General features: G+C 38.5%; 1 protein-coding gene across 4 annotated transcripts; it reads left to right on the forward strand.

Annotated features, from left to right (window-relative positions):
• The first annotated feature begins 851 nt into the window (after positions 1–851).
• Positions 852–20,671, forward strand: trim66 (tripartite motif containing 66). 4 transcript variants are annotated; one of them, XM_079604768.1, is made up of 18 exons: positions 852–1,235; positions 4,264–4,595; positions 5,197–5,362; positions 8,588–8,717; positions 8,992–9,108; positions 9,370–9,484; positions 9,715–9,861; positions 10,153–10,270; positions 10,911–11,566; positions 13,876–14,082; positions 15,782–15,875; positions 15,996–16,077; positions 16,708–16,888; positions 16,974–17,671; positions 17,758–17,878; positions 18,046–18,120; positions 18,217–18,369; positions 19,553–20,671. In XM_079604768.1, the coding sequence occupies exons 2-18, from the start codon at positions 4,587–4,589 to the stop codon at positions 19,790–19,792; spliced, it is 3,309 nt and encodes a 1,102-aa protein (XP_079460894.1). In that variant the 5' UTR covers positions 852–1,235; positions 4,264–4,586; the 3' UTR covers positions 19,793–20,671. The 4 variants fall into 4 exon arrangements, with proteins under 4 accessions (XP_079460894.1, XP_079460895.1, XP_079460896.1 ...); XM_079604769.1 differs by having other exon boundaries at positions 861–1,235; positions 15,785–15,875; XM_079604770.1 differs by lacking the exons at positions 852–1,235; positions 13,876–14,082 and having other exon boundaries at positions 4,464–4,595; positions 15,785–15,875.
• Positions 20,672–24,448: the final 3,777 nt, after the last annotated feature.

Here is a 24,448-nt window from a genome sequence, read left to right on the forward strand (position 1 = left end):
CACAAATATCCAACAAAATTATTCAAAATGATTATCTTAGATGATGTATATCTAAATAAAAATATATCAATATGCAATATTTTTGACAGATATATGGTTGGTTAAATATATTTATGTCTGGTAAATTTTCTCAATCCACTCTCCCTTGGCAGGTATCTCAAAAAAAGTAACAGTGGCAAGAACAGTCTCAAAAATGTCATGAAAGCATCTGAGAGCAAGTGCAGAATTGACATCTTTCTTCACAACAAAGGTGTTTTGTAGCACTACCAAGAAAGAAAAAAACAGTCCAGGAAAGCTGTCAGTCAAATAAATGGCTACCAGGAGAGATTTATTTTTGTCGACAAAGTTCAAATCTGTGAAAGAAATTGTAGGAATTATAAAAGCTGTTGAACTAGGTGCCAAATTATAGTTACACACACAAAATATGAATTACAGTTGAGATACTGTATATCCAAGAAACTAACCAAAATATTATTTGTGTCGTGTGTGAGCTGTAACATTACCACGAATTGGCACTTTTTGGGTTAATTTTATTTTTTAACCCAATCCAAAAAATATATGTATATTTACATAAAAATGCCATTTTATTCCAATTAAAATAATCCTGATAAAACATGTTAAATAAACATCGTTACCTAACCTAACCCTAACAGCCGCTACGTGTGATACGAATAATAATATGATTTAATCTGCCAGCACAAGACTGAACGCTTATTGTCTTGCTGACAGCTCAAATCACTAATATAGTGTGGTAAAAATGTTTTTAATCTATTTCCTCACCTGAAACCTGAGGCAAAGGCGACATCTGCTGGATCGGATGCAGACGACATTTAAAGGTAAAGAACTTTAGTGCGCAACGCAGGGTGCGTATCACGAAAAAAGACGGGAGGTGAAGGACAGGATTGATCATGCGGTCGCTTCCATTACAACTTTGATCGCGTGTGCTAGATATTTTCCACAGATGGCAGATCTACTGGAGTCTACACACTGAAAGTTGTGCACCTCTATAGATGCATGCACGGTTGTGCCTTTGACAGTTGCAGTGCTTAAGCGGTAGAGGAAATAAAATCACAACGTTTTAAAAATATTGTGTCCAGGGGTGGAAAGACTTTTAAGGATATGATTATATGAAGCTAGACACTGAAGCATTTCTGAAATCGCTATAATCTTCCAGCCGCCGAAGAGGAGGAGGAGGAGGATGCTTTTTGGATTTGTGCCTCTTCAAGAGAAGCAAGGTGCGGTTCAAACTCATTATGTGTGCATGCGTTCATCACTATTTCATTTTCTATCGTCAGTGTGATTATATCAGTGACGCTCTATATTGCGTTAATCACAAATGTTGCACGTATATGAGCAGTTTGTGCAGGATTTTGTGGAGTCCCATCCCATCTGTGAGGTGTGCGAGAAGATTCTCCCAAAAACGCAGAGGTCTAGTGCGCATTTTGACATATTAGGCTACAACTTAACACGTGCATGCGCTTTGTATCGTGTTCGTTTTAACACCATTCATTTTTTTTTTTAAGTGTTTCTGGGGAGTAAACTGTCTTTATTATTATTCTTTTTGTGTGTATTTTTCGCGCCAAGTAACGTAAATGGCGCGAAATAAAAAATATTTTAAAGGGCTTTAAATTGAATTATTCCTATTATCTGTCTGTAAAATCCCTTAACAAGAATTTGTTTCACTCAAGAGGTAGCGCTATTTGCCTCCATATTGACTCATTTTTACTAAAATTGCACATATCGGTATACAGTATTTACACATTGCTGAAGTCTTATTCAGTGTGCGAATTACGACTTTATGTGCAAGTATGTTTTTTGTTTTTGTTTTTTTTTATTACTATGAAATGTATACCCTTAGCAGCTATATACTGTCTATGTGTAAACCTCTGCTAAATGATTTAATGTTTCCTAACTGCAAAGGTCATCTTTGGGGGGGCGTGCTCTGTCTGTGTCTTGCTATGCAAATTACAGGCTAATTGGGAGCATTAGCTAAACAGTTATTTACAACAATATTTAACTCTAAATAAAGGTGTGTGTGTGTTATATTTATGTAATTCTATAAAGTAATTCTATAAAGTAATCCACACTGTCGTGCATTGCCGAAGTATACAACTCGTAAAGGATCGTGATGGAAATTAAGCGCGTGCGCAGGCGCATCGCAGTGTTGTTATGGTTGGATCCCTCCTTTGGTCGAACGAACTTTGTTCTTTAGCATCTATTGGCGTCTAATTTTGGTTCTGACTTGCAACTTTTTGCCATTTTTATGATTATTTATTATTATAATTTATCCCTTCTTATAGGAAAAAATATAAATTAGCTGTATGAAAATGTACGTTTTTTTACTTCCTTTGTTCTGGATTACTGTAAAAAAAAACAAAAAAACACTAGCCCATAATTCACACCTTAATTTATAAATTATATAAATATATATAGCCTAACTTTTTTTTTTGCTCACTGGTAATGTGCAGAGTTTATAGCTTGTGGTTGCTGCTTATCATGGTCATTTTGTGGCTGTAACGTTAGCCTACTTATCTCTGCTTATCACTGAAGATATCTGCATTCATATAATGTCATAACATTGAATCTCAGACGAATTTATTATTTTTATGTAAATGTTCTTCTGTTATGTTTACAATGATACTGACAAAGTCCTTTTCCCTAATAAGATTCACTTTTATATTACATTTGGAACTATCTGCACCTATCCAGTGCATGAAAACATTCCATACTCAGGGCTCTACAGTGCGAGTATTTCACTCACATTTGCGCCTAAAAATAGATATGTGCGAACTTGAAAAATAATTTACTGTACAGTAGGTTTCCCTATGAAGGAACCTTTCAAGTGTGTGCTTAAAGAGCAGCCCCCCCCCCCCTCTCTATTTTCACACTAGATCATGTGAATTTGACAGTCATTTGGCTATTTGTAGCTTGTTTAATGGAACATCACATCATTTCAATACGCTACAATTAAATGTCTTGTCTCACTGACTAGACAAATGTCTTTGCATATTTACACATGAAAAGGAAATAATCATCTCAGAGGCCCAATGGTAATTTAAACATCAGATTAAGTTTGTATCACTTATATAAAGGATTATATACTACATTCTTTCAAATAACCAATGCGTGTGTTAAGACTTCAATCTGCAAACCGATAATTGGCAAATATAAGTATTCACTTGTAATGAGTGAAGCCATAATGAATTGAATGATCTGTAGTGAGACATTACCATCTGCTATGGGCAAATCTGCCATGATCTCATAACCAATGATGTTAATGGATGTTACTAAGGTGTTCTTCCAGGGGAGGAACCTCCTCTCAAGTTTCTATTAATGTACTTTCTCTAGAGATGGCTGTGCTTGCTCAGGCAGAAGGATACTCATGCTGAATTCACTTACTGGAGAAAAGGAGCTATCTCTGGCAGTAAGAAAGAGAGAGAGAGAGAGTGAGAGAGAGAGAGGAAGCGTAAGCTTTTTGTTTTAAAAGCCAAATGGAGTGGCACGGAAGGCAAGACGGGAGACGCAGGCACGCCTGTCTGCCCGAAGAACAAGAGAAAGACTGGCTGGGTAGACTAATTGTGTTTTAAAGTGGGTCTGTGGGTACACAATGGGGAATCGGATGGTTTTAAGCTCCCATGAGCAGCTCTAGAGGAAGAGAGAGTTGTCAGATTTGTAGGTCAGGCTGCAGGGGTTGTTGTCAGGCAGACTCACGGTGGTTTCTTAGTGGGGATCTGCACGACACCGATGTCAGTTTGGGTTACGTGCGGTTTCATTAGTTTACGCCAATCCCCTTTTGCCCGCCCGCCCGTCTGCCTTTTTCCACTTTATGCATTGGTTGTTGAACATCTCCTACCTGTGAAAGATTCTGAAGAAGTCATGCCTCAAAATTCTTGCGAGAAGATGAAGTGTGATACGATCATAATTGATTTCACGCTTTGCAGGGCATTGTGCGAGCACATCTCAATTCCCATCTTCTCCTGGAGAAGGCTGACCCGGTTTCAGCGTGTTACGTGGGAGCGGGTCCTGTCCGGAGGGACCTGTCCCTTACTAGTGCTGATCTAAGGAAGTGAGGAAGGAGGGCACCAGCGTGTGTTCCCTCATCCCCGATCCATCTCACACCCTTCGCGTGCAATTTTCTTAAATATTGTAGGTCATCTGGCACCTCTCCCCTTCCATTTTTGGCAACAAGGGCTGCCGGGGATATTTTGTCCCAGAAAAAAAAATAATTATCAGCCCTCCCTAATTCCCAATTATTATGAACAGGCTTATTTAAGAAGAAAGATCATGGTGGCTGTCAGAGGGAAGGATTCGGGATTCGAGCTGCTGCAGGAAGCCAATGAGGAGAGCTACGCGCCGGCCACGGCTGAGGGCACACGAGGAGGAGCGCTCAGGAGTCTACTCCACTGGGGTTAAAGTGTGCAGTGTGCACTACTTCCTGCCGCAGGTAGAGCTGTCACACTGTGGTGTGGAGCTCTAGCTGTGTCAGAGGCTTGCCGTGTCCTTGCCTCACTGCTGCGAGAGCTGCTCGGCTGGATATCGCAATCTTTCTCACGCTCTCACCGAGGAATCTGGATCCCGCCACCACCATGGAGAAGGTAAGACGGTCATGCGTTGCATTTTCAGGGAGATTTGGAGAGTTTGATAACGCAACATTTGAATTGCCTTTGGTTTGACACTGAGGTAATTAGCAAACTGCAGCTTCTTGTGACACACTGATGTCGCATAATGTGTGATTGTTTCGCTGGGTTTGCTTTTTGGGAATACTGCGGAATGTAAATGTGAATGTTTTTGGCATCCTTTGAACGGGCAGCTTTGCTCTCATTAAAGTGGGGTACAGAATGAATGCTTTGTTGTTTTTTATGACAACAATGCTTGGTTTATAAATATTAAGTCCCAGTAGACATATCCAATAGTTTAAAGTGATAATTCATCCAAAAAATCAAACCTAAATGACTTTCTTTCTTCTGTAGAGCACAAAAGAAGAGTCAATGGGGTTGAAACAATATTGACTAACTGTATGAACAACCACAAAAAAACACTTCTTTTGATATTTTAACGTGCTACTTGAGATATTTACAGATGCTACTACTTGCTAGATCAAGACTGCCACTCACTTGAGGCTGACAGATGTGTCAGCGAATCTCATTCTATCGGAATACAAAAGAATGATTCTAAATGTATCTGCTTGTGCTTCAGTGCTGTTCCGAGTGTTCAGAGCCCCGGATGGCACAGAGCTTGTGCACCTTCTGCAACAAGTGGCTGTGCTTCCAGTGCACAGACCTGCACCAGCACGAGAGAGTCTCCACTCAACCCTCTGATCTGCAGCACCAGCCGCCAGACCCTCCATCACCTTCTGAAATAGGCAAGACGTCTCTCTTTTGCCAATTTGTAATTACTTTCCTCTTTTAGCTTCGGTTGGCTGTTTGCTTGCACATTTCTGCTCTTAGCCACCGGACATTATCAGCTCTGCAGCATATTTTTCTAACCCCTCTTCTTTAACACAATGAATAATGCATTTTATAATAAGTGTGAATAATTATCCTGTGATGTATTGTAGTGGTGTATTTTTTATGTGACCTAGTTTCTAAAACTGATTCTCTCTCAGAAAACGCAGCACAAATTTCGGCCAGCTTGTCCTACACTAGCTTCCTTTCATCGATGCCCCTGTGCTTTTTGCGTGAGATGCTCTGAGATCCACTTAACATATGATAACGACACCACAAGTCCTCACAATAAAAACAAGAGAAGGAGTGATAAAGTGCCAAAAAGAATGACAGAAAAGAAAGATGAGAGAGAGATAGAGTGTGAGAGAAACAGAAGTGCGGCTGTGAAGCAGGATGTGGTCGGTCACCAGTATGCACTGAGGCAGTGGGAGCTCTTCAGTTTTGGAGCCTGTGGTCTCATACTTTAACACCCTCTCTCCCTGTGCAATGTGTCAGCGTGTCTCTGTCTACCCTATTCTGTCTCAGCATCAGCCAGCCGGCGCTTCTGATGGACAGACTGTAGATCCAGTGTGACAGGTGCTGTCACCGAGGTCCTTCATTTCTAATGGAGTTCTGCATTCTGCTCTGACTAACTCTCTCTGGTTGCAGAATTATATATGCAAAGGGACTGTTAAAGTGATAATGTTTTATTAAGAGTAGGATTTTCTGGTATAATGGAACGGAAATGAGAATGTTTGATTTATTTTGTTTATGCTGTTTGCTTCAGCCCAGGTTCAAGTAGATGTGTGTATTCAAACAAACTCATTTCTGGAGTTGGTTTTGTGGTTTTATGTGCAGAGCTGAAAAAAGCAGGTGCGTCTAGTTTATATTTTAACAATAAAAACATTATTGGAAACATTATTAAGTCTCTTATGCTCATCAAGCCTGCATTTATTTGATCAAAAATACAGAAAAAAAACTTAATACTGTGAAATATTATAATTATACTTTAAAATATAATTTATTTCTATGATGCAAAGCTGAATTTTCATCACTCATTACTCTAGTCTGCAGTGTCACATGATCCTTCAGAAATCATTCTAATATGCTGATTTATTAAGTTGGAAACAGTTATACTGCTTAATTTATAGTAACAAATGATTCATTTTAATTCATTTAAAATTGAATAACATATGATACTTTTTCATGATTCTTTGATCAATAAAAAGTTAAAAAAGAACAGCATATATTTAAAATAGAAATCTTTTGTAACAATATTCACTACCATCCAAAAGTTCGGGGTGAGTAATTTTTTTCTTTCTTTTTTGAAAGAAGGTAATATTTTTATTCAGACAGGATGTTAAATTGATTTTTAAAAAAGTTATAGCAAATATTTATATTGTTAGAAAAGTGCTTTTTAAAAAACTTTTTATTCACCAATAAATCCTGAAAAAAGTATCACAGGTTCCCCCAAAAATATTAAGCAGCACAACTGTTTCCAACATTGATAATAACTGAGTATCAAATCAGCATATTAGAATGATTTCTGAAGGATCATGTTACACTGAAGACTGGAGTAATGGATGATACAAATTCAGCTTTTGATATTTTATATTCAGAAATAAATTATATTTTAAAGTATATTAACATAGAAAACCATTATTTTAAATAGTTTTAATAATATTTTAATTTAATTGTATATTATTTTAAGATTATTTTAATTTTAAGATTATTTTTATTAGTTTTAATTATATATTATTTTAATTATTTTAATAATATTTCACAATATCACATTTTTTCTGTATTTTTGATCAAATAAATAAATGCAGCCATGATGAGCATAAGAATCTTCTTGATGAGCATTGAACTTTTTCCAAAAACTTTAAAATTACTAATGTTTCTAAACTTTTGACCGGTACTGTATTTTTTTACATAAGAAGATAAATGTATAGTAATTTAAGTAAAACAAAAAAAATAATAATTTTGTTTTATTGGAAAAACAAAAAATATATAATTACTTAAAATAAAATAAAATGGCCTAAGCCCTGTGTGTGTTATGATCAAACATTCTTCCAGCAATGTAAAAAAGAATTCTCGCAAAGTTAACACAAAAACATTATTTATACATCGTTCATAGAACGTTTTACCTGAAAGGTTAAGATATTCGCTTAGAAAAAAAAAAAAAGTGCTACTTGTTTCAGAATGTTTTAAGAACATTCAAAAGTAACATTCCCATTATGTTTGCAAATGGTAAAATGGAATGTTCCCTTAATGTTCGTATAACCAAGATTTTTTTTTTATATACATTTTAAAACTGGATGTTTTGCATTCAGAACATTCAGAAATAACGTTCTATAACTGAATGGAAATGTCAGCAAAATGTTCTTAGAACATCTTTTGTTAGCTGGGTAGTTTGTCCAGTGTCCAATGTCCAGTGCTGGATGTATTTCAGAAATGTGGGCCATTCTAAAGGCACATGTGAAAACAGTATCTCTTCTTTATTTGGTTCTTCGAATGCAACTAAATTGTTAAAATGATTACAAAAATAGAATAAAAAAAAAAATATTAAAACCTGTCTGTACAGTATGTAGTTTATATGATCATGCCATGTAGCATTCTGATCGGATGGTTTTTAAATGTCCAGTGCTGGGTTTGTGTCAGAAATGTGGGCCATTCTGAAGGTACACGTGATAGCAGGATCTGTTACTTTATTTGGCTCTTCAAAAGCACACGTAGAGTTACATTCCTCATATTGGCAGGGCTTTTAATGAGACATTAACTGATTGATCAAAGCTCTGCTGTGTTCCATTTTTGTCCGTTTTTTCTTTTGCTGGAAAAAAAAGATGCATTTATACGTCCAGAAATATTTATAAGCGTTTTGATGTGCTTTGTTTTTGCACTAAAAATAAATGAAGCTAGCATAGAGAGTGACTCACAGAGGCCAACAAGGTCTTTCGCTCTGCATTGGTCAAAATGATTTGAACATACTTAAAACCTCATTAAACCTCTAAGAGATTCCACATGCTTATATTAACACATTTGTTTTCGTACGTTTGTAAATATTTCTTTTTGATTTGTGATTCTTGATCACAGATAATGTGGTCTTAATGGGCATCATCTAATTAGCTCTCATTCCCTCTTCTCTGTTGTGTTGCGTGTCTCAGGAGCCGGTTGCTGCGGGCATGCTGTTGTCATGTGTCCTCTCCATAAACAGGAGCCTCTGGAACTCCTGTGTGAAACGTGTGACCTCATGGCCTGCAGCATCTGTCACCTGTCCGCCCACAAAGACCACCGGTATGCGTAGAGGACAAATACCCACTGACATGCATGCCTACGTTCACGATGCACTTGTACACATGCAAGCACTTACAGACACTCTCTCTCTCTCTCTCTCTCTCTCTCTCTCTCTCTCTCTCTCTCTCTCATACGCCTTTCCTAACACATAAAGATGCAGACAGAACAGATGGCCTCTTTCTCACGTATCAACAACTATATGCTATCGAGCATGTTGCGTGTAAACTTTAAAAGTCAAAGGTGTTTTACTTGCTGTTGGGTTTCTTGTCTTTAGGCTGGTGCATGTTGGGAAAGCTCTGCAAGACCAGCGCTGGCTCCTGCAGAACCTCATGGCCCGAGTGGAGGAGAAAAGATCAACCGTGGAGAGCACCGCCAAACAGATCCAGGGCAGGTGGGACGATACCTCATCTATTCCACCTCCTCGATGCTGCTAATGTTAGCGTTAATGCTAGTTAAGCAAAGCGTCTCCATTACTCATCTAAAACGTGAACAGACAAGCATAGATTACATGAAGCATAATGACATTAACAAGATCCATTACTTCCTTTGAATGATTTCAGCAGATGTTTAAGCATCCAGATGTACTGGCCATATCGGTTTGTTTATCCTCCCTTAGCCATCTCCCTGTTCATTTTTCTTTCCGTTTGTCCAGGCTCCACGGTATAAAGATCACGCAGAGGAAGGCAGAGAACCAGATAAAAATGGCAAAGATGATTATGATGAACGAGCTTAACAAACGGGCCAACCTATTAATAGAACAACTGGAGGTAATTACTTTTTTCCCCTCGTTTCCCTCTCCGTCTTTCCAAACGTATTCATCTCCAAACATCCAGCTGACTGTGGATGTACTGGTGATGGAGCGTGCGGAACAGAACGTCTTCAGAGCGAATCATGCAAAATAGGCAGATTCCGCCAAGTAGTGACATATCCAAACAGATGGGGATCTTGGGGAAAGTGATGAGGGGATCCATGTTTTTGTCGTTGTCTTCCGGTGCAGAGTATCTCCAGTGATTTCAAGCATCGTCTGGAGGACCAGCTGCAGGGGGCCATAGAACTGTGCAGCCAGCTGGAGCATGTGCAGAACTTCATTACCTGGGCTACGGCCCACCACAGACGCAATCCGCTGCTATTCAGCAAAGAGCTGGTAGGATTTTCTCGACGTCCAAGTGGGCTTTAGATGTTAAGATTCCTGGCAGCTGCCTGCTATGTTTCTGGCAGGTCTCAAAAAGATGCCAGCGCTATTAGTTTAAAGCAGCCTCACCTCTTTTTTGCTGCTGCATTTAGATCTCTTGAAGTTAGCCTTAATCATGCTCTCACCGACTTAAAAATAGAGACAGTGCAGAAAGAGTTTCAGTTTCATTGCCAGAATTGCATGCAATATTTATAACCCAGTGTCTCTGTAATCATGAGGTTTGATCTATAATTCATTTGTCAGATTGCTCTTCAGATGCAGCAATTACTGGAGCCACTGATGCTCTCAGAGGCTTGGACCCCATTGAAAATCAAGTTTAACTGGGATGCCAGCTTCTGGACCAAGCAGGTGTCCACTTTAGGTAAACTGAAAAGGCCTATCACAATGCAGTATGCAAATACCATGATTGATGACATCATCACTTTCATTCATTTGGGATTGAGAACATTCTAACAATGTCAAATGGACCATTTTAAATGATCATGCATTTTAATCTTTACATTTCTTCAAAAATAGCTTTTGAAAAAAAAAAAAAAACTTTTTTTAAGTATTTTTAAAAAATATTACATGTTTTGTTTGAATGAAAATATCCTTTAAGTTTAGCGAATATTTTGTCATGTTCGTTTGTCAATTTTACTAAAGTTACATTTAATTTCACTCATCAAAAATAACATTTTCGTTGATGAGAGTGCAAAGTTCAACCAGATGTTCAAACAGTTTATACAGTATATAGATTTAAACATGTATCATCCTGTATTCATCAATAGTATGTTTTAATTAAAGTCATTATAATTATAAATAATGATAAAACACGTAATTTAAAATAATTAGCATCATAATGTGCATTTTTCATTCAGTCTTTGTTATCATTGATAATCATTTTATATTAAAGCTTTTGTCAGTAATACAAGATTAACACTGGTGGAGAAGAAAGATGAAGTGTCTGAGGAATACTGTATCTTTTGTCGCACAATCATTGTAATGATTCCTCCTTGCTTTAGGTCAGCTGGTTGTTGAAGGTGGAAGTCGGTCATACTCAGAGGTTGTGGGTCATCCCAGTATCCTGCGACCCCAGCCTGTCCCATGCATAGCAATGCCTCCTCTGTGCCATGCGGTGCGGGAACCTGGCTGTGCCTACCAGACCTTCTGCCAGCCCCAGCTCTGCTGCCTTCACTGCAGACCTACTCAATCCGTCCCTTTGGATAAATTCCCTGCCCCGTGTCCTCAAGCCACCAGGCGGAGCTCCCCACCGTCCCTTCACAGCTGTTGGGAGTCTGATGCATCTGTCCCCATGCATCCAACTGGTGCTCAGCCTATGCAGCAGTCCACCTCTCACCCTGGATCTGACCTCGTCCAGCATGAATCCAGCTCTGCTTTGCCTCTGCAGCCTGTCGGATCCAACAACCACCCGCTGCCCGAGCCGCTCCCTGCTAATTCCAACCAGACTGTCATGGATGGGAGAAACTGTGCACCAGACCTGTCTCCTAACGGAAGAGGGCATACGTCTGCACCTGAAGCAGACACAAGGCAAGAGGCATCACCAGACAGAGAGCTCCCACAGGTCCACAACCAGGCTCGAGTGCAGACGACCACAGAAACCAGCAACCAGCCAATGGTTGAACTGCAGCCTATCGTTGCTCGCATCGATGATGACAGGGTGAGTTTCATTAATGTGTTCATTTGTACTTTGCAAAAGCAATACCTTTGCTCTCGTGTGCTCAACACTGACCACAATCCTCAGGCCTGGCGTTCTTTAGTGCTTGCAAAGGTTGCATGTCAACCGTGCTGTTTACTGGTCCACACCACAAGTCCTAGCAGATGAAAGACCATTGAGCAGCACTGCAAATGTGCTGAGGCATTGAAGAGGGCTGCAGTGTGGGGTCCTTACAGTACAATGACTTTTGGTGGTTGATTTATTTATTTTGTGTCCGGATGTTAGGTTAAAATTTATATGAATAAATGAATGAATGAATGAAAAGTATATATTTTAGGTGATGTCACTGAGGGGCCACCTTTTTCTTTTTACTATTATTAATAGTATATTATTATTATATATTATTTCAATGTATACAGCTCTTTTCAATTGTCCTTTATACATATTCCATGTAGTCTCTCTATGACAGGGGTTCTAAGCTCAGGGGCCAACTTCTAAGGCGGCCTCAAGATGACTTAAAATAATTTAAATGAAGAAAGTAAGCTATTAAATTAAAACTCAACACAATAGATATTTCTTCATTACTGTTCCTTTAAAGAACCACTGTCTTGGAAAACCTAGGTAGCCTATTTTTAAAGTATGATTTATAGACCTGGAAAAATCATATATATGAATAAAATCTTTGGGCATTTTTATACATTTTATGAATATACATTTTGATGTATCCTCCAACAGACATTCTACTGACTATAAGTAACTTTGCAACTACATGTCAACTTATTCTAACTCTAACCCAACCAGTCTACTAATTCTCTACTATCACTCTAATGAGAGTTATTAGACATGTAGGTGCAACTTTACTTATTGTCAACAGAATGTGTTAAAGGGACCATCAAAATAAAGTGAAACTGATTATTTTATATTGAATTACTATACTGTATGTAGTTTGTTTGTTTGTTTGTTTGTATATATAGTCTATACATACAGTAGTTCTCTATTTGAACTCAAACATGTTTTGCTGTACTTCTGCTTTAAGTGTATTTGGTGTGGGTGACAGCATGTGAACAGTGAACCCGACATCGCAATGGGCTCAACCTCTCTGAATATTATTTTAGAAAGAGGAAATTGAATCATTCCAGGCAGTATCATCTCTATTTCTGCAGCTGTAATGTTTTCATCTTGGCAGCTGCAGATAGCACCTCTGCAAGCAGATGGTGAGACATAAGTGAGGACAACTGTGGTGTGAGCTCAAAAACAATTAAGACCACACAATAGCGCACACACATCCAGACTCACTCTGCTCGGCAACCGCTCCTCGAGCTGTATTGGATGAGAACCAAATCAGGCTATAGAAGTTATTATTAGATCTCTTGATGTCAGTATTTTGATGCATTTTTCCTAGGACAAACACCAATCAAAATCAGTTTCCCTGTAAGATTTGGCACTCCAGAGGCAAATTAGTGTAATATTTATTTTTTTATGTATCATCTTCAGCCCATAACTGTGACATGATTAAAGGGAGGGAAAAAGCGCTTGGGTGCAACCACATATTTACTTAACCTGGCATTAATGAGAAGCTAGGGGAATTGAAGGAGCCGGCTGTTGCATTTTTCCTTCATCTCGCTGTAGAGCCCACACGATTACCTCTAAAGTCTCTGAGACCTCCTACCTTCTCTCTGCACCCACACATGCTTGCAAGACACTCTCCACTGCTTGATTCATTCCACCCTCTCCTCCTCGGCTTCTAGCAGGTGAGTGTTTTTAATCCTGAGGTAATTATTCTAGAAAGACGAGGAAGAAAAAACCAAGAGAGGGCTAAGAGACAGCTGGAGGAGGGGCTTCGTCGGCGTCGCGAGCACGGGCTGCTGCCTCCGACTCTGACATTTGTCGTGTTAGCGGAGGATGCAGTCGCTTGGGCTTTTCTAGAACTTTGCGCATTAGTGAAATTATGACAAGAGAAGAAGAGGGCCGTGGAGGAGAGAAAGTCTAATCTCTGATGTGTTAATGCTGCTTATTCAAAGAAGCCTTTTCGTGCCCCAGATGTGGGATTTACATACGATAATTGGTGCTGTAACTAAGTCATATATTATCAGGAGAATTATTTTGTGCTTTTCTCGCCATAGATGTGGGCTTGTTATTGTTCTTTCCTTTGCTCCAAACTAGCTACTGTGCATTGTGACACTCAAGGTTGTTGTTCCTTACTTCCCTGTCATCTGTTGACACAGTTGCTATGGTTGTAGTGTGCTGCATACGCTGTCGAGATCACTTTTAGCCTAGTGCTGCGCTAATGAGAGTTTGGCTCTCTTCCGTAGAGATCCTCCGCGCTAGAGATGTACGCGCTGGCTCAAGGCCGGGGAGGTGACCGCCGGAGTTGCTCCGGTTCGAAGAGGGCGACCCGGTCTCAGAGCACTGCGGTAGGACCCCGAGGACCTCGTAAAAGGCTCTGTAAAGACAGGCCGGCCAGGGCTGCTCACAGCCTGGCAACAGTGGCTGGGGACCAGGGATGCACAACGCAGCAGGTAAACTTTCTACGTGGCGAGACAGAGACATTTAGATATTAGTGCAGGGACTCAAGGACTCAAGATGATGATTTAAAATGTTTTAAAATATATAAGGCAATAAGGCAAAACAAGATTTCAAATAAGCTAAAACAACTAACAACTAAAAAATATATTTTAAATTTTAATCTATGTACACTCCTAATTTCCATAAATGTGCACACAGATCTATTACTTGCCTTGGAGTCAAAAAGTTTGAGAACCACTTTATTAGTGGGTTTTTTTTCCCAGAGCTCAGCATTGTTTCTTGAGGTTCTGAAATACCTTCTTAAAAATACATTTCCAAAAAGGCTTGTAGCGTCTGTGTTTAAAATTACCTGTATACTCTAAAGGGGCAGATCCAATGGGCAGATCCAATAGTTTTAAACTTCTACACAGTACCCGCCTACAAGGAAGTTAACGCTTGTCAATGGAGAGAGGCCAGACTCTCTGTACAAATGAAATGTACGAGAGTCTGGTAGAAGGCTACATTTTACCAGCGTTTCCCAACACAACTACCGGTATACACACCATGTTACAGCACAGTATAGGGCTATTGCAAACAGAAACAAGCCTACTACAGATAAATTTCACCTCGGCAGGTTATTTTGGCAGACTTTGCTTTTCCTTTGAGCGTGAGTGTTACATGAGTGGAGCGTTCGCTTGGGCCGTGAGCGACTGAGCAGAAAGTGCACACACACGGAGCGGAACACTGAGCAGACTCGGTGCCGGTGTTCAGACTATTTGTGCTACCCACTCAGATTGTGCTACCTCCCATTAAAACAGATAGGTAGCACAAATCAATTGCAAAAAATGCCACTTATCAGATCGTGCCACCAGCATCATATTAATGTGTTTTGAGGCTTTTTTTAACGTCCATACCTAACCCTACCCTAAACCTACCCTTAAAAAAATGCAAATTTATTGTTGGTGGCACAATCTGATAGGTAGCTTGTTTGGTCAGTACACCGGTACAGACTGACGGTGCATGTCCACTGGGCCGAAGCGAGCGGTGGACGCACTGTTAGGCCTACCTGCTCGGTCTCTTCGAATTTGTGCATCTTTAGAAGGTTACAAAATTACTTGCAAAGGTTACAAAGGCTCGCCAAGTTCCAAAAAAAACTCTTGAGAGGCGGGGCTGCATATATTTTCGGCCTTTTTCTCTTTCGGCCAAAAAACGAAAGTGCCATTTTCAGCGGCCGAAAGTTCGGTGCATCCCTAGTAAGAATAGTACACTGATATGAATAATTAACTTTATTAATATTAATAGTAATTGACATTGATGAAATAATATTGTCCTCCTGAAGTGCTTTTCATCATGATTCCTTTTTTAAGTCCATTTCAAACATCCAGTCTTTGTCATACAGTCCAAAACACCTTTGTTCCAGTGCACACAGATCTATTACTTGCCTTTTAAGGAATAATGCAGATGATGTACATCAAAAGAGATAACTGTTGTCTAGGAAACAGTCCCTTTAACCTCTTTCTGTTTGAGAACAAATTGGATGCAGCATCCCACATAACTGATTGTATTCGGTTTAACAAGTTCACTGTTGGCTCACATTCATATTCACTGATTTTGTCTGTATGCGGATGTTGTGACATCACTGCATCCATTACCTGTCAACAGAATGGCAATGTTTCAAAACCTTTATTTTACTGTTTACTTCCTGTATCTCAGCAGGTCTGTGCACGTTTCGATGCTTCTGAGATGATCCCGGGACGTATAAGCAGTCACAATGCGTCCACGCTGACCACCTACAAGTCTGAACCAGGTGAAGAGGCCATTTATCATTTCTAAATAAGCTTCTGTCATGTTTAACTTGCGATATAAATAAATGAAGATATTCTGTAGTGGATTAATCAATCTACATATTTTTTTTCCCTGGTTTCAGATAATGTATATGCATATGCCTATGAAAACAGAAGGCTGAATACCAGAAAGAACAGAATGCCTCGAGAGGATCCAGACACCAGGTATAATTGATTGGATGTTACTGGGGCTGCACAATTTGTCTAATAAAAATTTCAATTGCAATTTAAAATGTGATTACAAAAAGCTCCAGGTTTACTGATCTTGGCCAAAATTGTTTTATTATTTATCAATATGACTGTAAAATAATAAACGTATATAAACATTACATATTAATTATTAATATTATTACAAAATACAAATACTAAACAGTATAAGATATGTTACTATTGCAATATTTCACTGTAAAATAAAAATGGATTATTTAAGAAAATACAATAAAAATAATAATACAAATATTTTATTGTACAACTGTAAAATTGCAATATTAATATTTATGGCTGCTTTAATTTCTTGATTTTTAAATGTTAACCACAGAGCATTATTTTGTGCGGAGCAGTATTTATTGCAAACAGCCGCTCTGAGACACTGAAAACGTCGGGTCATAAAATAACACAAAAACACGCAGTGCATATATTTAATTAAATCACAGCCTTAAGCCTTCTCAATTTGATAATCGCACTAGACCATATCACGAATTCTGTTTTATTTCTATTAATCATGCAGCCCTATAAGTAACATTGCAAATTTGTCTTAGAAAGGTTGAAATGTTTGGGTGTTTTTGTTTGATACAGTGACAAAGAAGCCCCAGATGGTTCTAAGGTTCCAGTTGTGTGTCTTGAGCGACTCAAGATCCTGGTATCACGACATCCACCACAGAACCATCAGAGCACAGATCTTACTTCTCAGACAGAGTCTGGACTCAAACCTGAAGAAACTGTCTTGAGGGTGCTAGAAAGAGAGGTCACTTCTCAGGTATCACTTCAATGTTGATGAAATGTTTCTCTAAAAGGTTTAAATCATCTCACAGTTCGTAATAATAATTTTCATGTCCTTGAAGGGAACATTGGATAAGGAATCAGTTCAGCCAGAGGACAGCGTGTCGCCCACAGAGCAGCTATCACCAGAACATCTGCACAGTTGTGAATCATCTGTCTCCCTTGAGGTTTCTCAGCCTCCTGTGCAAGAGTTTTGCAACCTAAACCAAGAGTCCGAGGTACTAGCCATCTCCAATGATTCAGATCCTGTCTTACAACCTGACACTGAAGAGATACACTTCCCATCTGAACTCAGATCAGTGACAGATTCTGATTTCCAAACTGAATCCGCAAGAGAGGCTGAACCAGGTTCAGATGCAGATATGGAATCAGAGCTCCTGCAGGAATCTGATCCGAGCGCTGAATCTGAACTGCAAGTCGAATCCGAATCAGACGTCATTTCGGAGCAACCTCCTGAATCAGTGCTCTCGGCTTCTGAACAGGAGTTTGAATCAGATCCGGATTCCACAGCCGAACTGACTGTGAATCTTGAACCCGAGTCTGAATGGGAGGCGGAGCCGCCGGTGCTCCAACCTGCCACTGGCCCTGAGAATGTATCAGAACCTGCCGTTGAGCATCAGCCTGCAGAGGAAACACCTGAGATAGAGAACGAGGACTTCTGTGCGGTCTGTCTCATAGGAGGAGACCTTCTGTGCTGTGACCGTTGCCCAAAGGTCTTTCACCTGTCATGCCACGTTCCCCCACTCCATAGTTTTCCCATGTAAGCCACTCTCCCTCCTACTTTACGTATCTCCCTTTGTCTTTACTCTCCACTGAAACTAACCTTTATCATCTCGGCTTCCATAGAGGTGACTGGATTTGCACCCTGTGCAGGGACTTGGAGCAAACAGAGGTGGAATATGACTGTGAGAATGTCCAGATGTCCACAGGCACGATGCCATATGGGCTGTCGGCGTGTGACCAGAAGGTAAGTGAAGGGGATGCCAGGTCTCATCTGCCCTAGCTCTGATCAGTCCTGTGACCTTAGAAATCTGGGAGTCTAAATCCAAAACAAGTTCCTCCCTCAGGACATTTACAGTCTGTCTAACAAGTGGAATATCTCTGTTGATGGATGACTTGTCTGTTTGATCACAGAAATGCGAGAAGTTGACGCTGCTGATCCTCAGCAACATTCTCAGTGCTCCGTTCCATGAGCCTGTCAGCCCTCTGGTAATTTTAAAATGAATATCTCATGATTTTATATTTGTAGATGATACTTTTATTACTTCAAATCTGTTCATTTTTCTTATCTTTATCTATGTATAGGCCCGTCATTATTATCAGATCATCAAGAAACCCATGGATTTGTCCGTCATCCGGAACAGGCTCAGCAGAAACAGCCACACACACTATCTTTCCCCTCAAGAGTTTGTGGCTGATGTCCTGCTCATGTTCAAAAACTGTGCCAAGTTCAACTACGTGAGTGAATTGCATTATTTTTTAATCTACTTCCTTCTAGCCATTAGTGTTGAATATTTAATTTCATAACTGATTCACATTCAAACCGCGTGCTGATGTAATGATTATGCATCACTTTTTTAATATCCCGTTTAATTTAGTTTAAATTAAATTCTTAATAGATTAAGCTAAAAAAAAAAGCTACCCTAATTTGAGTTCATTTTGTGTATTTGCATTGTATAATAAATGAAGTTCTGAACGAAAGTTTGGGAGGAGCTTATTCATCTAATCCTGTCCATCAAATCACAAGAATTTGTAAGTGGCTACTTACAGTTCCTCTCTCTGGCATCTTCCAAATCCATCTTTATTTTTTGTACAAAGTATGTAGCCATGTAGTGACACCATTTACAAAGGATCCAATGGCTATTACGGAGGGTCGTCCCAATCCATTTACCTACAGTAGTGGGCAATAGTGATGTCTGGAAGGCTTTTTTTTTTTTACAAGGGCGGCGTAAGGGGCAGTTGTGAAGATTAGGGCGATCGAAGGACAAACAAAAATTATTACGCTCAATTTGGCATGTTTCATTGCGTTATCACAAATAAATACTTTATTAGGGGCAGGAAATGACTGAGGTGCCTTTGAGCAAGGCACCTAACCCCCAATCGCTCCCCGGGTGCCACAAGCAATAGGGTTTGCTCTCTGTGCGTGCGTGCGTGCGTGTGTGTGACATGTCACTTTACTTTCACTTTCAAAACAATTGACTCCAAGCTCAACTATGTACTATGCTTAGAAAATATTTAACCAAATTTTTGTATCATATTTGAATAAAGCATGTAGATGTCATTTTTTTCTTAGGCTGGATGGTTTTGGTCATATATGTTTATATATGTATGTGTCAAAAAAAAAATTATATATATATAATGATGTATTTTCTAAATTAATATATAATAAAAAGTATATTCTCTAAAAAATGATATCTTAATATTAAGCGCGAAACAAGACAAAATACTGATTAAGAAAGATATACTGATGATGCAATTATTTAGTATCATCAAGGTGGTAAGAACCTTATTGGCAGTTAGCAGGTTCATGTACTGATTACATGACTGATATAGTATTAAATATGTATAGGAGTATACTCCGACATATAGATCTTAAGAGGACAGATACTGTAGACGCTGACCATGCTGTTTCTCTCTCTAGCCTGACTCAGAGGTGGCTCAGGCAGGCCACAGTCTACAGTCCTTTTTTACCTCCAAACTGAGGGAGGTGTTCCCAGATCTGACCTGCCCTGTCCAGGAGGAGGAGGACTCCGACATTGAGGATTACGAGGAGCTGGAACAAGCCATGGTGACTGGATTTCCCTGGCCCGAGAGAAGAGAGCAGAGCCACAGAAAGAGGAAGAGGAGGCACTCACTAAACTGGAGGAGAAATCACTATTAGTTGTGCCTCTATATACATGTACAGAGACATTTGATCCACTTTGAGTTTTCCATACTGGCTGCATTGCTGTTTTTTTTAAGGATTCATGTTGAAAAACAGTATATGCTTTTTTTCTGAGGACTAATCTCGCACATTATAATCAGTTCATGTATTATGCTGTTATCTGTAGCTGTGGGTAGGTGTTGATATAAGCCTATATCTCCAGACTTTGCCTAAGGTCTTGCACTAGTATTTATTCCAACGCTTACACTTATATTAAATTGTACAATCAATTTGATAGCTGACTGGTTGCTGGCAACTGCTACTTAGTAAAGATAGATATGCAACAATAATTGGTAATATTATATAATATGTTTGTTCTAAATTTAATTTTTATTTTTTATCCAAAAATCCCTTGTAATGAGGTAATTTTCCCAGCTGTTTAACTGTGATGGATTTTATTGACCTGTAGAGGGAGCACTTCATGTAGCCTGTGGCAACACATTAGTTCATATTGGACTTTTTTGGTGGCAGGAGGAGGTGCATAATGTGACCGAATCCCACAACCCCTTTCTAGAATAAAATGGGGATATATTAGGCTGATGTTCCTACATTACTGTGATGTTTTAAATTGATCTTTCAAATGTTATTTGACTAATGAGACAGAAATATCTAATGTTTTCACAGGCGGGTGGGACACTTTTTTCGTCCAGCATGTTCCTCCATGTGGTTCACAAATAGGTTTGATATTCATATGTCTTCTGAATTTTGTAATACTGGTCTTAATTGCTGGAATTGCTGTGCAGATCATTTGCTATCATTTGCTGGATTGTATTTAGTCTGCAATATATACTGTATGGTGGAAAATATGTGATTCAGAGCTTCTTGTTTCCTTCTTCTACACAAACATAACATCGCGGTTCCCTAATGGTTTTAAAATCAGACTTGAAATGAATCTAATTTAAATATACAGTCAGGTCTGGATGAAATGTTGCTGATTGAACATCAAGACTTAGTAAAATTGAAAGCAAATTATTACATGTTGCTGGTGAGTTGGAGCCACTAAAAAAATATCAGAGTGCTTTTTTTTAAAGGCCTTTGTTTAATTTTCACCCACTGCCTGCCAGAAGTAAGCTCATTTTATCACAAATTACTCAAGCAAGTAATTATTTTTCCAAAAACAACTGTAACTTATAGCTTTGATTGAAATATACAAAATAAGAGATTAAAACTACATCTGGAGATTTTCTAAATAATTTAAATACCTTTGCTGTGTCAACAGAACCTTTCCTACGGCACCATAAATTTCTCGTGACATTTACAATGGAAGGAAATTGACATTTAGACATACTACCTTTAAACACTAAAGACCCTAAAGGTACACCAGGCTTTGTACAAAAGTATATTTATTGTAAAATAGATTTTCCAAAAATGTATTATTGGTTTTTATAAGAGTTGGGTGGGTTTAAAAGACTCAAATATATCTGAAACGTTAGATAGCATAAAAGAGCCCTAATCTTTTTTCTGCAATTCGATTTCAAGTAAATGGTCCATTTAGGCACTCGAACAGCCCTGACACTTATCCTGGCAAGTGGTACACAAACCCTAGGCCTTATTTGCAAAATGGTCTGTTCTAACAACAATATTTTAATTCAATTTTACGTGCAGGGATCATCATGTTCAATTTTAAAACATTACTTGTGAAAATGCATGGGAGTCACAGATCTGCAGTGTTGGTGTTGGCCTGAGCGGAGTGTGTGACTCATTGATGCTCTTTGTGTGAGCATGTGAACACTGTAGTAAATATGTGAGGGCTTTTTCCCGTAGAGCAGAGACTCACTAGAACTCCCTGAGATTCTCGAGGCTGTATTGTTGCATGTGGAGTTCTGACAGATTAATAAAGTCTGGCCGTCCACAAGCACGGAGGCCATAAGCCAAGAAGAGGGCCCTGGATAATTTCATTACAAGTGAAAAACATTCAGATGACATCTCCGCCGGCCACGCTAAATCAATATGAGGGTTTTCCACTTTGTGTTTGATATGTGAAAACAAAATGCGTATGCCCTCTGCACCAAGGTAAGAGGACACTGTTTTTGTTCAATAATTGTAAGAGAAAGATTCTCTACATAACTTATTGCTTTCTTAAGACGGCCGTAATCTAATTTCTAGTCATTTTCTGTAGCGATATATCATCACATAACACTCAGTGTACAAAATAATTTAACATGAATAGGGGTCATATAACGGGGCAATTTTTTTTTTTTTTTTTTTTTTTTTTTTATAAAAATCAATAAGTCACAATGCAAACTGCACACAGATTTGAAGTGGTTAGATTTGAACACATTTACAATGCAGAACATATTTTATATGTGATATTTTATATGATATTTTGTTAAATTCTGAATTAAAATCAGCATTTTCAAATAAATATTATTCAAGGTTTTACTTTTATCCCCCTGTTGTCCCCCCATTGAAGTAATGCATACTTGTTTGTTAACAAATGATTATGACATTTAGAAAATATAGCATTGGTGCATATTTACAGTAAGTGAAAGGATGTGAAGAATGTGCTTAAATTATATTATTAAATTAATTATTGATCAAATCTAGTCATTTAAAGGTATATTAAATAATAGAAAAGGACAAAATATCTTTAAAAATGCATTAAAAATAGAAAAAATATAAAAATAAAATGATATTTGCCTTTCTGGACAAAAAAATAATCAGTATAATTATAAGTAGCCTATATATTTGTATTATTTATTATACTTTTATTATACTTATTTATTAGACAAATAGGCCTATAGTAAATATTAGTTACAGGTTCAGGAGGAGAGGATGAGGGTTAAATAAAATAAAGCATAAAATAATTCAGAGAATTGCATGTAAGATAGAGTTTACAATGTGTCATATTTGGCATAAATAATAAATGCAGGTGAATAATTTGTTTCTTGCTGTAATCTCACAGGCCCTCATATTGGACAATCTTCCTCCAACACTTCCTTAAAGAGATATTAAGTGAGCTTCGATGCCATCTAAGAGTGATCATCTTTCTTCAGAGAAATCTGATTTTTTTTTTCCTTAACAAATTGAGTTTCCCAGAAAAGGTACTGTAATTCTTAACCCCAGCAGACACTTCCTGGCTCATCTTAACTGACAGCTTCCTGATGACACTTAAATCAGATCAGTGCCTGGTCTGGGTCTCGGAGAATTCCCCCAATACCTGCAGGATTACACCCCTGATTGCCTTCTTAAAGATGGGGGATAAGAGCAGAGCCCCCACAAGGCCGCACTAAACACAGACATGATGCAATAACTCTACTGGCAGCTTTTAAACCCCCCTTTCCTCTTCTTTTCATGAGATACAGCTGGCCTCATTTCCCCCCCTTCAGCTTATACTCATTTATAATGACTCTTAAAGGAGGTCATGATTTCTTGTAGTTTAATGGGCATTTTTTTGCCCACTCTTTTGTGAGTGCTTTTGGAAATACTTTGATTGTGATTAGACATGCAACTGCATTTGAAACATGTGGATACATTTTATAATTACGAGCAAGTAAATAAATGGCATGTTTCTTAACATGTTGCTGTCTAAATAGAACCAATATTTAGGGTTTCACAAAAGAGAAAAGCCATATTAATATAGCCATTTTACAAATGCATCCTTTTAGAGCAGATCAGAAAATATTGTGTGGTTTGATGGAGCAAGTCTTTATTATGTTTGATTCACATCTACATGCTGCTTGGCCAGTCTTTTATATATGATGTATAGCGTTTTTCTGTTTCATAATCATAAAAGGGATTCTTCGGTTTCATAAACATGTTTTTTTTTTGTCTGTGATTGCTTGTTGATGAGGTCTTTGCATGCTTTTTTCAACTTGAGTGATATTCCGTTTTTAAGCTTCACTGATTCCACAAAATGTGTTAGCTGTAATTTCATGAAATTCCACTCTGTCTAAAGTGAAATACTCAGTGTTGAAATGGACTAAACCTGACATGTGCCACATACTTGTGGTGCCAGGCACATTTTGAGCTTTTGTATTTCTAAAGTGTCTGTGAGTCCTCAGATGACAAAAAATCAAATGAAACATAACAGAATAATAATGGGACACCGCGGTGATCTCAGCCGAAGAATGAAAAGACTGAGACAGAAAAAAAAAGGTCTGCGGGAAAAAAGACCCCCTGACCAGTGTAGCAGCCCATGAAATTGAAGTTTGGATGGCTGAACGTCATTCAATTTTTGGAACTGTTCTGGAAAAGAGGGAAAATTGATTGCTGCTCTCCACTTTAAAAAGAATTGATCCCTGCAATCAAAATATGGCTGACATTCTTGGCCGACTTATATGTTGGCATGCAATGCTGTTAGGGCTAATGTTCCCCCAGAAAATTGAGAGATAGCCAACTTTGTGCGAGACAGCTTTACCAACCACTTTAAATACTTGACCCAATTTCAGTATAAGACTATATATATGCTATTTACTGTATATACTTCACATGGGGACTTGCTTGAGAGAGCTTATACAAGCAACCAGAACATAAGGGGAATGTTCTTGAGTCTCAGCATGATATGATTCCTGATGATATTTCACTATATCAAACTTATTATTCTAAGAAAGAAATAATTGATAACGGGTCGTTGAATTATTGAGAAATAATGCACATCGAAGTGGTAATGTG

Source organism: Phoxinus phoxinus (assembly GCF_949152265.1).
Source record: "Phoxinus phoxinus genome assembly, chromosome: 2".
In the NCBI taxonomy this organism is placed as follows: domain Eukaryota; kingdom Metazoa; phylum Chordata; class Actinopteri; order Cypriniformes; family Leuciscidae; genus Phoxinus; species Phoxinus phoxinus.

Coding starts and splice junctions, on each gene's coding strand:
- trim66 (XM_079604768.1), top strand. Junction 10,271..10,910: donor CAAGCAGGTGTCCACTTTAG/GTAAACTGAAAA, acceptor TCCTTGCTTTAG/GTCAGCTGGTTGTTGAAGGT. Junction 16,078..16,707: donor CGAGAGGATCCAGACACCAG/GTATAATTGATT, acceptor TGTTTGATACAG/TGACAAAGAAGCCCCAGATG.